At 44.9% G+C, this 13,288-nt stretch overlaps 1 protein-coding gene across 11 annotated transcripts in view; it reads right to left on the bottom strand.

Annotated features, from left to right (window-relative positions):
- The window catches only part of plxna4 (plexin A4), a 619,179-nt gene that overhangs the window by 596,645 nt on the left and 9,246 nt on the right, over positions 1 to 13,288 (bottom strand). For all 11 annotated transcript variants that reach the window (XM_043714044.1, XM_043714049.1, XM_043714039.1 and 8 more), the window contains exon 2: positions 9,123 to 10,432. In XM_043714044.1, the coding sequence (XP_043569979.1) occupies positions 9,123 to 10,286 (1,164 nt within the window). In that variant the 5' untranslated portion in view covers positions 10,287 to 10,432. The remainder of the gene's footprint in view (positions 1 to 9,122; positions 10,433 to 13,288) is intronic.

Here is a 13,288-nt window from a genome sequence, read left to right as displayed (position 1 = left end):
CATTTATCTCTCAATTAGAGATCCAATCATTATCACATTACTGTGAGTGTGAAATTGCAGTTTGCAAATGCACTGCCACATTCCCTACTTCACAACAGTGATTACACTTCAAAAAGTATATCTTTGGCTGTAAACCGCTTTGAGACATCTGGAGGTGAAAAATACAAGCCTTTCTTTTTTAAAGAAAAAGCCAACTGGTTCTTTACGGATAGTTACCCAAAAAAGGAAGATGTTTCTTGAGCCTTTCCATTGCAAATGTTATTGCTATTGGCATGGGCTAAGGAATGGTCAAATTTCCCTTCCAAGATGCAACACTTGGTAACTACAAAGTAAAGAACAGTTCAACTGAAGACATTGTGAACCATGGCTGGCGTAGAAGTACAGTACATCAAGTCAGGAATGAAACCAGCATTTCTTTCACAGTATGAAAAACTATTTTGTCCCAAAGAAGTAAAGGGACACCAGTTTGAGTCTAGACCTTAGTTCGATTAATGGGACAGGGCACTGCTATGCGCTCATCAGCCAATCGAAAGTATTATCCAACACATGCTAACCATAACGTGATTGATATTTTTCACTTCCATTTATGTCTCGCTGCCTTTATTTAGACTGCAATGAATGCACAAGGGGCCAGGACTAACACCAGTGAAGAGCACCACAAGGTTAGTAGGTCATAGAGACTATTGTCTTCCCTCACAAAACAAAACAACTTGCATTCATTGAATGTCAGAAACATCCTGGGAAAAAAAGAAAATAACGTCGATAAAAAAGGGGGAAAAATGAGATAGTTGCCAAGTCTTAGATTTTCTGCAAGCTCAATCTTAAAAACAACAGTGTAAACAGAATAAACTAGACTTTCTATAACTCACATCAATGACATAAGCAATGACAGGTCTCACTGGAGGCAGGGTGAAGGGCTTATACCCAAAACATCGATTCTCCTACTCCTCGGATGCTACCTGACCTGCTATGCTTTTCCAGCACCACACTCTCATCACAGGAGGCAGTACTGGTTTGAAAAGCATATGTTAACACAAAAGTCAGCCAGATATCCAAGTTTAAGTACAACTGGGATGGATGTTAACTTCTCACTCACTGTGACTGGAGGTTTACGTTATGGGCAAACATAACCTCATCGGAGGACTAGAAACCCATTGGATGATTGAGGACAGCAGAATGGCCAGTCTGAAAATGGACAAACACTTACACTTCCCCTTAATAGCTCTAGTGAGATTTTAGTAGAGTGGAAGTTTTAAGCTACACCACTGGCCATTGTTTTAAATCAGAAATGAGAAAGTTTCACAACAATGTTCCTGGCTAAAAAGTAGGAGGTTTGTTGATACATCGTAAATTTTCACTTCACTCAAAAGAAATTTACATCCATTTCTCCCAAAGTTTATTGAGTGATTGTGGTTTCATAACGACCACAATCTTTCTTTCATCCTTTTCTATACGGAGAGTATTGGCATCACATAACAATCACACCTGACCCAAAACCAGCTGTAATGTGATACCCATCCACCACTGGTTTATGATCAGCATGACACTGCTTTCTAATTCCTTACCCTACTCCAGACGTCGAAGCTAATTTAGTACTTCAACTGTATCAGCCAGAATATTTATGTAACATTCCTACCTAAAGAAAAGCCTGAATACATCACAAGTCTGCAACCGAGCCAAAAAAATAACAAAAGGCACAAACAAACAGGTTTTTCATTGATCTGGATATGGCAGGATACAAGTGTGAAATGCAGCATAAAGCAATAATCCAAATCGGGTTGTAGGAGCGTGTGCAGTACTTAAAAACCTTGAAGTCAACCCATTGAAGTAAAACAGATGAGTGCTTTTAATGGGCAGCAGCCAGGCTGGATGTTCATGCTTAAATGAAGTTTGTGATGAGTGGAGATAAAAGCTTAGCAAGGAGATTGAAGGAAACAAAGGCACCCCAGTATATGGCCTCGATTTTGAAAACAAATGATTCCACAGACTGCTTGTATGTTAAAAAAACTCAAATAAAGATAAGATGGAGTAATTAGTTAGCAGTGACCAAGAGGGGCTTTGGATTGCATTTGTACTCCAGTTGATTCAGCTATTGCCAAAGATAGCAAAACATATCCCTGGTTGAACTTACCAATCAAACCAGAACAGCTATACAAGTCCAATACCCAGCTTAAGTGTGAAGGGTGACTTTGGTAAAGGTTGGGTGACTATCCAAGGTCCAACAGAGGGAATAACATTAGGAGAGGCTGCGACCTGGGAGCACAGCCTTAGCCTTCCCTCAAAGGGAAGACCTTTTAGAATGAAGGTAAGGAGAAACTTCTTCAACCAGAGAGTGGTGGATCCATGGAATTCATTGCCACTGAAGACTTTGGAGGCCAAGTCATTGAGTATATTTAAGACTGAGATAGACAGGTTCTTGATTATTAAGGAGATCAGGGGGATACAGAGTGAAAGTGGGAGAATGGGGTTGAGAAATTTATCAACCATGATTGAATGGCAGAGCAAACTCAATGGGCTGAATGGCCTAATAGCTGCTCCTATGTCTTACAGTCTTATGGTCTAAAAGTGGGAGGTAATTGATGAGAAGAACTGAGTGCCAGAAGAACAGTACAAAGCAGCTCCAGAGAGTTAACAGCATGATCCAGTGAGTGGGAGAAATAGTACACAGGTTGGAGCAAAAGCAGAGATTTTCCTTTAGCTGGATCAGTTGAGCTCAACACTAGAGGGTGATGGCAGGATATGGGTTAACTGAAGTAATGTCACATAATGTGGCAGTCAGAGGATGAAGGTGGTGATCTGAGGGGGTGTTGGTGAGTTAAAAAAGTCTGACAGAGATAAAGGCACAGGTGCTCAGGGCTAACATGCCAACCATTAAACAAGCTTGTGAAGACAATGAAGTATAGTAGTTACAGCAGCAAAACCACAACACTAGAGCAGAGTTAATTGAAAGTAATCAAATAAAACAAGACAGGTGTGTTAACTTAGTACAAGATGCGATTTGTTGCCATTCTTACCCTGATCTATTGACTAAACTCTACTCCACTGGGTTCAGCTATCCCCCTTGAGTCATTGGAACACCCAGCATGCCATTTTAATTTCCATGCCTGATACTAAGAACATAATTCATAAGCCCTAAAGTCACAAATGAGTCACCATCCATCACACAAGTAGAGATTTAGAAAAAAAAATCACAGGTTTTCAATTTATCACATTCAAGTTTCAAATATGATAAAATTAATAACATTTCTGATTTCTTCACAAATGAGAAAAATGAATCAGTAAAATGCCAAGTGGCTATTAAAAGATAACTGTACTACTTTATTGCTGTACAAATTAGGTCACATATCAATGCAAATGAGCACTACATATCATATGAAGACTTTGCCATGCACACCTCACAACCAGCTGACTTCACAATCAGAAGGCTGTAGGTTCAAACCCCATTGAGGACTTGAGTGTTTCACCTATGTCTCTACAACAGTCAATGAACTAATTTACTATTTCATTATTTAAAAAGGGGAGAAAAAGATGATGACGGGAACAAAAAAGCCTGGAAGAATATGTTGATATAATTTGAGAAAGTAGGGTGCGTGAATGCTTGTGAATTATAAACATTGACACAGATCAACTTGAGTAGAATGATCTACTATAATTCATAATAATTCTTTATATAAAAAAAGTTGGAATTGCTAACTTTTGAATTAAGGATTAAATCATTATGCTCAAATTCCTGCTAAAAAGGTCTATTTGAGCAATAGCAGGGAGTCTTGCAGGCAAATTTTCCATTTTTTAAAATTCACTCATTAAACAATGGTTTTGTTGGCCAAGTCTGCATTTACTGCCCATTCCTAGTCACCCTTGAAATGGTGGTGAGCTGTCTTCCTGAACCAGCGCAGTCCATTTGCTCTAGGTAGACCTATAATACCATTTAGAAGAGGATTCCAGGATTTTGACCCAATGACCCAGCTAGCTAACATCAGATATCGATAAAAACAACTTGGTAAAAACAAGGACTGCAGATGCTGGCAACCAGAGTCTAGATTAGAGTGGTGCTGGAAAAGCACAGCAGGTCAGGCAGCATCAGAGGAGCAGGAAAATCGATGTTTCGGGCAAAAGCCCTTCATCAGGAAATTCTATCAAATATAGAGTACCTGGTCATTTTTGATGATAGGTCCTGTTGCAAGAAAGAGAAATTCTTGTTTTTTTAAAATCATTTGCTAGTGAAGTTGCCACAGTCTCAGAGGACCATAGGGCTGGTTTCTCACGAGAGGCAACCGATGGGGAGTTTAACCAGAGGTTCACAATACCTCAGATGAGGGATAAGGTTGAGATGGTGGGACCTTCACAATGACCTCAGCCATTGTGGGAATTGAATGAAACAGCATAGAGTATGATTCAAAAGTAATTCATTCTACACAATGGTATACAGAGTATGTATGCTACTTCAATAGACATCTTTTTCAGTCATGACATGTACAAGGCATGAGTGAGATCAGACTTGGAACATTGTGCACAGTTTTGGTCCTCTTAGTAGAAAACGGATGTAAATTGTATTGGAAGCAGCTCAGAATAAATTCACTGGATTGATTGTAGAAATGAAGAGCTTGTCTTACGGAGATTTTAGGCATATACTTTCTGGAATTTAAAAGAATGAGAGAATATCTAATTGAAGTATACGAATTGCTAAAGGGGATTGACAAAGCAGACATAGAAATGATGTTTCCCCATCTGGAGCACTCTGGAATGAGAGGTCATTGTTTTAAATGGTATCTCTCCGCCTAAAACCAAAATTAGTTGAAATTACTTCTCTCAAAAAGATTGTGAATCTATGGAATTTACTATATCAGAGTGAAGAGTTAAAGAGCAGGCAGGAGAGTGGAGTTGAGGCTGACATGTAATCAGACATGATCATATTAAAATAGTGGAACAGGCTCAAGGGGCTGAATTGCCAACTCCTGCTCAAATTTATTTTGTTTGTTTTAAAAGCTTTCTATCCCTCTCCAAGAGTCAATACATGGGCTTTAACTTCTCAGTTACAAATGATTTATAGAAAAATACAGCACAGTACAGGCCCTTTGGCCCTCGATGTTGCGCCGATCCAAGCCCACCTAACCTACACTAGCCCACTATCCTCCATATGCCTATCCAATGCCCGTTTAAATGCCCGTAAAGAGGGAGAGTCCACCACTGCTACTGGCAGGGCATTCCATGAACTCACGACTTGCTGAGTAAAGAATCTACCCCTAACATCTGTCCTATACCTACCACCCCTTAATTTAAAGCTATGCCCCCTCGTAATAGCTGACTCCATATGTGGAAAAAGATTCTCATGGTCAACCCTATCTAAACCCCTAATCATCTTGTACACCTCTATCAAGTCACCCCTAAACCTTCTTTTCTCCAATGAAAACAGCCCCAAGTGCCTCAGCCTTTCCTCATATGATCTTCCTACCATATCAGGCAACATCCTGGTAAACTTCCTCTGCACCCGTTCCAGTGCCTCCACATCCTTCTTATAGTATGGCAACCAAAACTGCACACAATACTCCAGATGCGGCCGCACCAGAGTCTTATACAACTGCAACATGACCTCAGGGCTCCGGAACTCAATTCCTCTACCAATAAAAGTCAGTACGCCATATGCCTTCTTCACCGCACTATTTACCTGGGTGGCAACTTTCAGAGATCTGTGTACATGGACACCAAGATCTCTCTGCTCATCCAATTCTTTATCCAAGAGAGTGCTTTTCTGACTGACTGGAGTCATACCTAACACATAGGAAGATGATCATGATTGTTGGAGGTCAGTCATCTGAGCTGCTACATCTCTGCAGGAACTTCTCAGGATAGTGTCCTAAGCCCAACCAGTTTCAGCTAATTCAATGACCTTCCCTTTTATCATAAAGTCAGAAATAGGGAGGTTTGCTGATGATTGTACAGTGTTCAGCATCATTCATACCTCCTCAGGTACTGAAGCAGTCCATGCTCAAATGCAACAATATCCATACTTGGACTGGCAAGTGGCAAATAGCATGAATGCCAAACAAATGCCAAGCAACAACCATCTCCAATAAGGGACAATCTAATCACCACCAGTTGACATTCAATGATGGCTCTATCACCATCACTGAATACACCCACCATCAACATTCTTGGGAGTTACCATTGACTAGAAACTCATATGCACTTGCTGTATAAATAAAGTAGCTACAAGAACAGGTTAGGGACTATGAACACTGCTTGGGGTAACTCACCTCCTGACTCCCAAAGCCTGCCCACCACATACAAGGCACAAGTCAGGAGTGTGAAACTCGCGCCCCATTTGCCTGGATGAGTGCAGCTCCAACGACACAAAGTTTGACACTACCCAAGACAAAGCAGCCCGCTTGATTGGCACTACATCCATGAGCATATATGGCGTCCACCACCTACACTCAGTAGCAGTAGTGTGCACTATCGACAAGATGCACTGCAGATATTAACTCTCAATCCTTAGACAGCACTTTCCAAATCCAGGACTACTACCACATTAATGGTCAAGGGTAACAAATACATGGGAACACCATCACCTGCATGTCCCCCTCCAAGCCACTCACCATCCTGACCTGGAAATATGTTACTGTTCCTTCACTGTCACTGAGTCAAACTCCCGGAAGTCCCTCCCTGGTGGTATTGTGGATTAACCTACAGTACTTGAACTGCAGCAGTTCAAGAAGACAACCACCTTTTCATGGGCAACAGGCAATAAATGCTGGCCAGCCAGTGATGCCCACATCCCACAAGTCAATGGAAAAAAATACATGCTCTTCAAAAACAAATGCTGGCAGATTATTTAGCTCTGCAATCATCTCAGCCTATTCTCATGAATAGTTTCAAATGAGGCTTATTGCATGGAGATCAGAAGCAGTAAATCAGGCTGGAAAGATCCAAGTGGGCAGACTCCAAGTGATAGTGGCCAAGCAGGCCACATATGCTCTAGTTAGAGACTACAGCAGATAGGAATGAGGCCCAGAGGGTTTTTTTTTAAAGAGTTTTTTTTAAAGCTTTTACATTTTATCCTTTGGCCACAGAACCTTTGAATGCAGTACTAGAGTTATTAAAGCACTTTTCATGCAGTTACAAAGAATTACACTGATCTAACACTCTTGGAACATCCCAAAGTGTTTGACAGGAGCAAATACCAACTTGTGACACCAAGCCACATAAGAAGGTATTAGGAAAAGTAATTAAAAGCTTCAACAGAGGGATATGGTGTAAGGTGCATCCTAAAAGTGGAATACGTGGAGAGCTTTAGGAAGAATAATCCAAGGGGCTTTAAAGATTCAAAATCACTTCCACACTCTCAGGGTCTGCACAACACATGAATGGCACACTGTCTTCAATGGCTCCATATAGACACCACGGGCAGCACAGTGGCTCAGTGGCTAGCACTGAGTTGGGAGGCCCTGTTGCAGCTGTGCAGCACATTGGTTAGGCCAGTTTTTGGACACTGCATTCAATTAGGGTGGCACCAGGGACCTGGGTTTGATCCCAATCTTGGGTGACTGTGTGGATTTTGCATATTCTCCCTAAGTCTGGGTGGGTTTCCTCCGGGTGCTCTGGTTTCCTCCCACAATCAAAAAGATGTGCATGCTAAATTACCCATAATGTCAGGGGTAAATATAGGGTAGGGGAATGGGTCAGGGTGGATTACTCTTCAGAGGGTTGGTATGGACTTGTTGGGCCAAAGGGCTTGTTTTCATACTGTAGGGGATCTAATCTAATCAACCGCACTCTTGGCCATTGTGGGGTGGGACATGTAGAGGTGAGGGGGGGGGGGGTTGCTGATAAACTCAACAATCTGCATCTTCTGTGGCTGTGACCATAAGAAGGGAGCACCTCATCCCCCACTGGTATGCATTAGGCCTTCTGGTTAGCTCAGTGGCTGGTTGGCAATACAAAGTAATGTTGAGAGCATGGGTGCGATTCCTGTACTGCCTGAGGTTACTATAAAGGACCCTTCTTCTCAATCCTCAGCCTTTGCCTGAGGCATGATGACCCTCAGGTTAAACCACCACCAGGGGTGTCTTGTTGCAGTGAGAGAGTGCAGTCCTGTATTCCAGGAGGGACAATGGTAACTTTACTTCATGGTGCCAATGAGTAGCACTGCAGGGAGTGCATGATAGACTCCAAAAACTGAGATTTCCATTTGCTAACTTTCCCTTAAGGATTTGATTTCAGTTATAGCACCCCTTTGAGGGGCTGTCAAAATGATTGATTAATTTACTGGGTTGTTGGTAACACATGATACATTTCCCTAACAATACACTAACGTGAACAGGCCTGTCGGGTTAAGTTGGAACAAATTCTATGAAGACGCATTCCGCCCCCATCCTCAGCAGATATCCCAACATTTTCCTGGCTACAAACAGTTCTGAAGTCGGAGAAAGTGAGGACAGCAAATGCTGGAGATCAGAGTCCAGAGTGTGGTGCTGGAAAAGCACAGCTGGTCAGGCAGCATCCGAGGAGCAGGAGAGTCAACGTTTCGGGTATAAGCCCTTCATCAGGAATTCCTGATTTTCCTGTTCTTCTAATGCTGCCTGACCTGCTGCGCTTTTCCAGCGCCACACTCTCGAGTTCTGAAGAAGGGTCAATTTTCTCTCTAGCAGATGCTGACAGACCTGCTGTGTTGTCCCAGCTATTTCAGGGGCGGCATGGTGACTCAGTGATTAGCACTGCTGCCTCACAGCACCAGGGTCCCAGGTTCCATTCCAGCCTCGGGCAACCATCTGTATGGAGTTTGCACATTCTCCCCATGTTCTACGTGGGTTTCCTCCCACAGTTCAGGTGAATTGGTCATGCTAAATTGCCCATAGTGCTAGGTGCGTTAGTCAGAGGACAATGGGTCTGGGTGGGTTACTCTTTGGAGGGTCGGTGTGGACTGGTTGGGCCGAAGGACCTGTTTCCACACTGTAGGGAATCTAATCAAGTTTCGGATTTCCAGCGTCTTTTGGAGGGGGTGACTGGTTTGTTTTGTTCAATGAACAGAAGTCCCAGACACACACACACACATACAGAGAGCTACACATACATACGTACACAAACATGCACACACATACATACAGAGAGATAGCCAGCCTTACCGCGGGCACACACGGGATGTCCTTCACTTTGAGCCAGGCCAGGTCCAGGAAGCCCTCGCCCCTGTAGCAGGACTGCAGGCGGTCCTTAATGCGCTCGTTGATGGAGCTCAGCACAAACATGCAGAGGACAGATTCATCGGGGGCTTGGCTGCGCCTCTTCTGGCCCTTGGAGAAGACGGCGAACAGCACGTCGTCCCGGTTGGCCTGAATGCCCAGGGACCGGGCTAGCACCGGGCCAGCCTTGGCGAGGTGAGCGGCCTGCAGCAGCCGGTACTCCACCCCGTCCCGGACACAGCCGATGGGCATCTCCACGTAGGAGTTGAAGGTGGTGTCCGCCTGACAGAGGCGCACCAGTTTGGAGGTGTAGACCTGCTGGCGGCTGGAGCCTGGCCCGGTGTTGATCAGCTCGGGCTGAAGGGTCAGGAAGTAGACAAAGGCGCCGCTGCTGAACCCGTAGATGTAGTAAATGTCAAAGTCGGGGATCACCGTGAAGGTGTCCGACGGGATCTTGATGAGGGAAGCCACAAACTCGTCGTGGAAGACGAAGGAGAACATCTCGTCGGCCTCCGCGTTGCTGGCCAGCAAGCGGCTGGAGATGGTCGGGAAGTACTCGGGCTTACCGTCCACCGCCGTGGCCACGAACAGCTTCGCGTCCGAGCCCTGCTCCGACACGATCACCCCGAAGACGGAGCCGCTGTCGTTGACCCCGGACAGGTAGTGCTCCTTCTTGTGGTACGGCTCCCCCAGCTTGAAGAGGTCCTCCAGCCGCAGCAGCTTGCAGATGCCCTGGTACAGGCTCCCGCACGCAATCAGGCGCCGCTCCCCCTGGTCGATCAGCAGCATCTTGTTGATGTTGTCGGTCAGCCGCAGCGGCTCGTTGCACGGCTGGACGATGCGGGGCGGGTAACAATTCGGATTGTCCTCATCCGGCCCTGTCTGGTGGGTGATCAGAGGGTGCAGGTCACTGGACAGCTTGTAGATCCGATTGACCGCTCCTAGGTACACGCTGCCCGTGCTCTGGTCCACCGCTAGGTGATTTAACACCCAGTCTGGGTTATCCGTTTTAAAAGTCCTGTAATCCTGGTTAACCACTGAGCCCCCTTCACAGCAAGAGGCGAGAGTGAGGAGCAGATGAATGGCGAGGCAGTATCTGCCGACCGCCATTGTTTTTTTTTGTGGGGGGGGGGGTGGGAAGAGAGGGTGGATGTCGATTTTGGTCCGGTTCCTCTTGTTTTAATGTTTAAATCCTGGTTGATAAAAAAGACACTCGGCTACAAGTCTACCCACGCCCGATCCTCAGCATGGTAAGTCTGAAAGAGAAGAGATAAAAGTTACAAAGCAGATTGGTCACAGAATCCCTCCCAGCTTGCCCAGAGGACAGGCGATCTCTTTTCCACCTCTGGGACATTAAGCTAATCCAGAGTCCACGAGAGTGGTGCTGGAAAAGCACAGCAAGGTCAGGCAGCATCTGAGGAGCAGGAGAATCGACGTTTCGGGCAAAAGCCCTTCATCAGGAATCGTCGACTGGAGCAGTCCTCAATTTGTCCCAGTTAAGCTAATCCATTCCTGTTGGCTCTCTTTGGCCCCCACCTTGTATCATTCACACATTACCTTTTCAGCTCGGGGCTTGGTTATCGCAGTTAACTGAATGGCGTGGGTTCAATTCCCACACCAGCTGAGGTTACCATGAATGACCCTTTTTTCTGCCTGAGGTATGGTTTCACCATCACCAGTTGTCTCCCTGGTGTTTTGGTAGGACTATTCCCCTTTCAGCTCAAAGAGTCATAGTGGACAGTGAAGAAGGTTATCTAAGATTATAAAGAGGTCTTGATCAATCAGGCCAATGGGCTAAGCAATGATGGATTCATTTGGATAAATGCAAGGTATTGTATTTTGGTAAAATAGAAAAAGACTTATACAATTGATGGTAGGGACTGGGGTAGTGTTGTAGAGCAGAAAGACTGAGGGGTTCAGGTACGTAATTGCTCAAACTTTGCATCACAGGTAGGGAGGATGGTAAAGAAAGTGGTTAGCACCCTTGGCTTCATTACAGAGTCATAGAGATGTACAGCGTGGAAACAGACCCTTCGGTCCAACCCGTCCATGCCGACTAGATATCCCAACCCAAACTAGTCCCACCTGCCAGCACCCGGCCCATATCCCTCCAAACCCTTTCTATTCATATACCCATCCAGATGCCTCTTAAATGTTGCAATTGTACCAGCCTCCACTACATCCTCTGGCAGCTCATTCCATACACGTAGGTCTCTTTGATATCTTTCCGCTCTCACCCTAAACCTATGCCCTCTAGTTCTGGACTCCCCGACCCCAGAGAAAAGACTTTGCCTATTTACCCTATCCATGCCTCTCATAATTTTGCAAACCTCTATAAAGTCACCATTACGCAGAGCTTTGATGAAAGGAGTTGGGGCGTCATGTTGAGGTTGTACAGGATGTTGATGAGGCCTCTTCTGGAGCACTGTGTGCAGTCCTGGTTGCTCTGCTATAGGAAGGAGAGGATTGAGAAAAGATTTACCAGGATGTTGCTGGGAATGGAGGGTTGTGATATAAAAATAGGCTTGCACCTTTTTCACTGGAGGGTAAGAGGTTAAGGATCAATGGTGCTGGAAGAGCACAGCAATTCAGGCAGCATCGAGGAGCTTCAGCAAAATCGACGTTTCGAGCAAAAGCCCTTCAGAGGTTAATGGGCAACCTTATAGAGGTTTATAAAATCATGAGGTACATAGATAAGGTGAGTAATAAGGGTCCTTTCCCTAGGGTGGGGGAGTTCAAAACTAGAGTGAGGAGAAAATTTTAAAAAGGACGAGGGGCAACTTTTTTTTTTACACAGAGTGATTGTGTGTGGAATGAACTTCCAGAGGAATTGGTGGATGCAGGTACTTTTGTAAAGTTTAAATAATATTTGGCTAAGTACATGAGCAGGAAAGGTTTGAAGGAATATGGACCAAAAGTAGGCAAGTGGGAACATGGTCCGCATGGATTAGCTGAACCGAAGGGTCTGTTTACGCATTGTATGACTGGTTCTATCTGCTATTGTTGGGTGTATTTTTCCCACCGCACGAGTGAAGAAGCTGACAGCCGTCCAAGAAGCAGGAATCCTGTCTCACCCCAACGGCGACAGAAATATAAACACGCTAACAATTCATTTCATGACGCTCCGTACATGAAATGAAATCTCCTGGAGGGACAATTTAAGCAATAATCACTCCAGACTTGACTTATCTAGCACAGTTACTAAACGCTGGGTACATTAAAAGCTTCGTGCTTATTTGCAATTTAACCCAGCCGATTTTTTTCCGAAATAAATTCCTCCTGAAATCTGGGATCGGCCTTGGTCAGTGCCAGGGGGTCATTATGTCTCTTATGTATTGCAACTGTCGCGAACAAATTCCCTACCCTATGGAAAAGAACGATGCAGAGATTGGAATCGGCCCTGCACAAGAATAACACGCAGATTCGTGAAGTTTGGGTGTACAAGGGGCCTTCTGTGCTGTGGTACAGTGGTGGTGTCCCTACCTCTGAGCCCGGAGTTCTAGAGGCGTGTAATAACTTGCCTGAACCGATTGAATAAATATAACTAGTCCAAACAAAACTGTGGGGTCCGCTGTAAGAGCTCCAGTCTGGAGCTCGAGTTTTCCCCCTCGCCCTTTGTCGTGAGGGGTTGGGGAGGTGGGGGGGAGAAATCTCTCAATGATCGAATCCATCCGCCCGCCTTCCGAAAGAGCCTCAGTTTCCCTTCAAAAAGGAGCAAGCAGCCCGTTTGCTCCTCAACATACCGGGGTTTCATTAATCAAACAATCCGTCACGCCCAAAAGAGCAAGGGCTGGTTAGGTAATGTGTAAACCAAGATAAATGCTGCAAAAACCAGGACTTCAATAAACCACCAAGTTACACAGAAGAACAATTTACATCCATAGCATTTCCTAGAGGGGGAATAAAGGAAAGATTGCAAATGTAATCTGGAATTATTTCAACGTAATTATATTAAAGGGGGTGGGGTGGGCTGGGGTGGGGAGAATGAAGAGGGTGTACCCCACCACTTAAAATCGTTGCTGTTGTAGATTCATCGCAAGGAGGCATCACCCTCTCAGAGTGCTCACTATGACCCCCGTTCTACACGAGGCAATCCCCATACATACTCCCAC

The sequence above is a fragment of the Chiloscyllium plagiosum genome, chromosome 23 (assembly GCF_004010195.1).
Source record: "Chiloscyllium plagiosum isolate BGI_BamShark_2017 chromosome 23, ASM401019v2, whole genome shotgun sequence".
Classification (NCBI taxonomy): Eukaryota; Metazoa; Chordata; class Chondrichthyes; order Orectolobiformes; family Hemiscylliidae; genus Chiloscyllium; species Chiloscyllium plagiosum.
The sequence above is the reverse complement of the archived record's forward strand: the minus strand, read 5'-3'. Positions and strand labels throughout refer to the sequence as shown.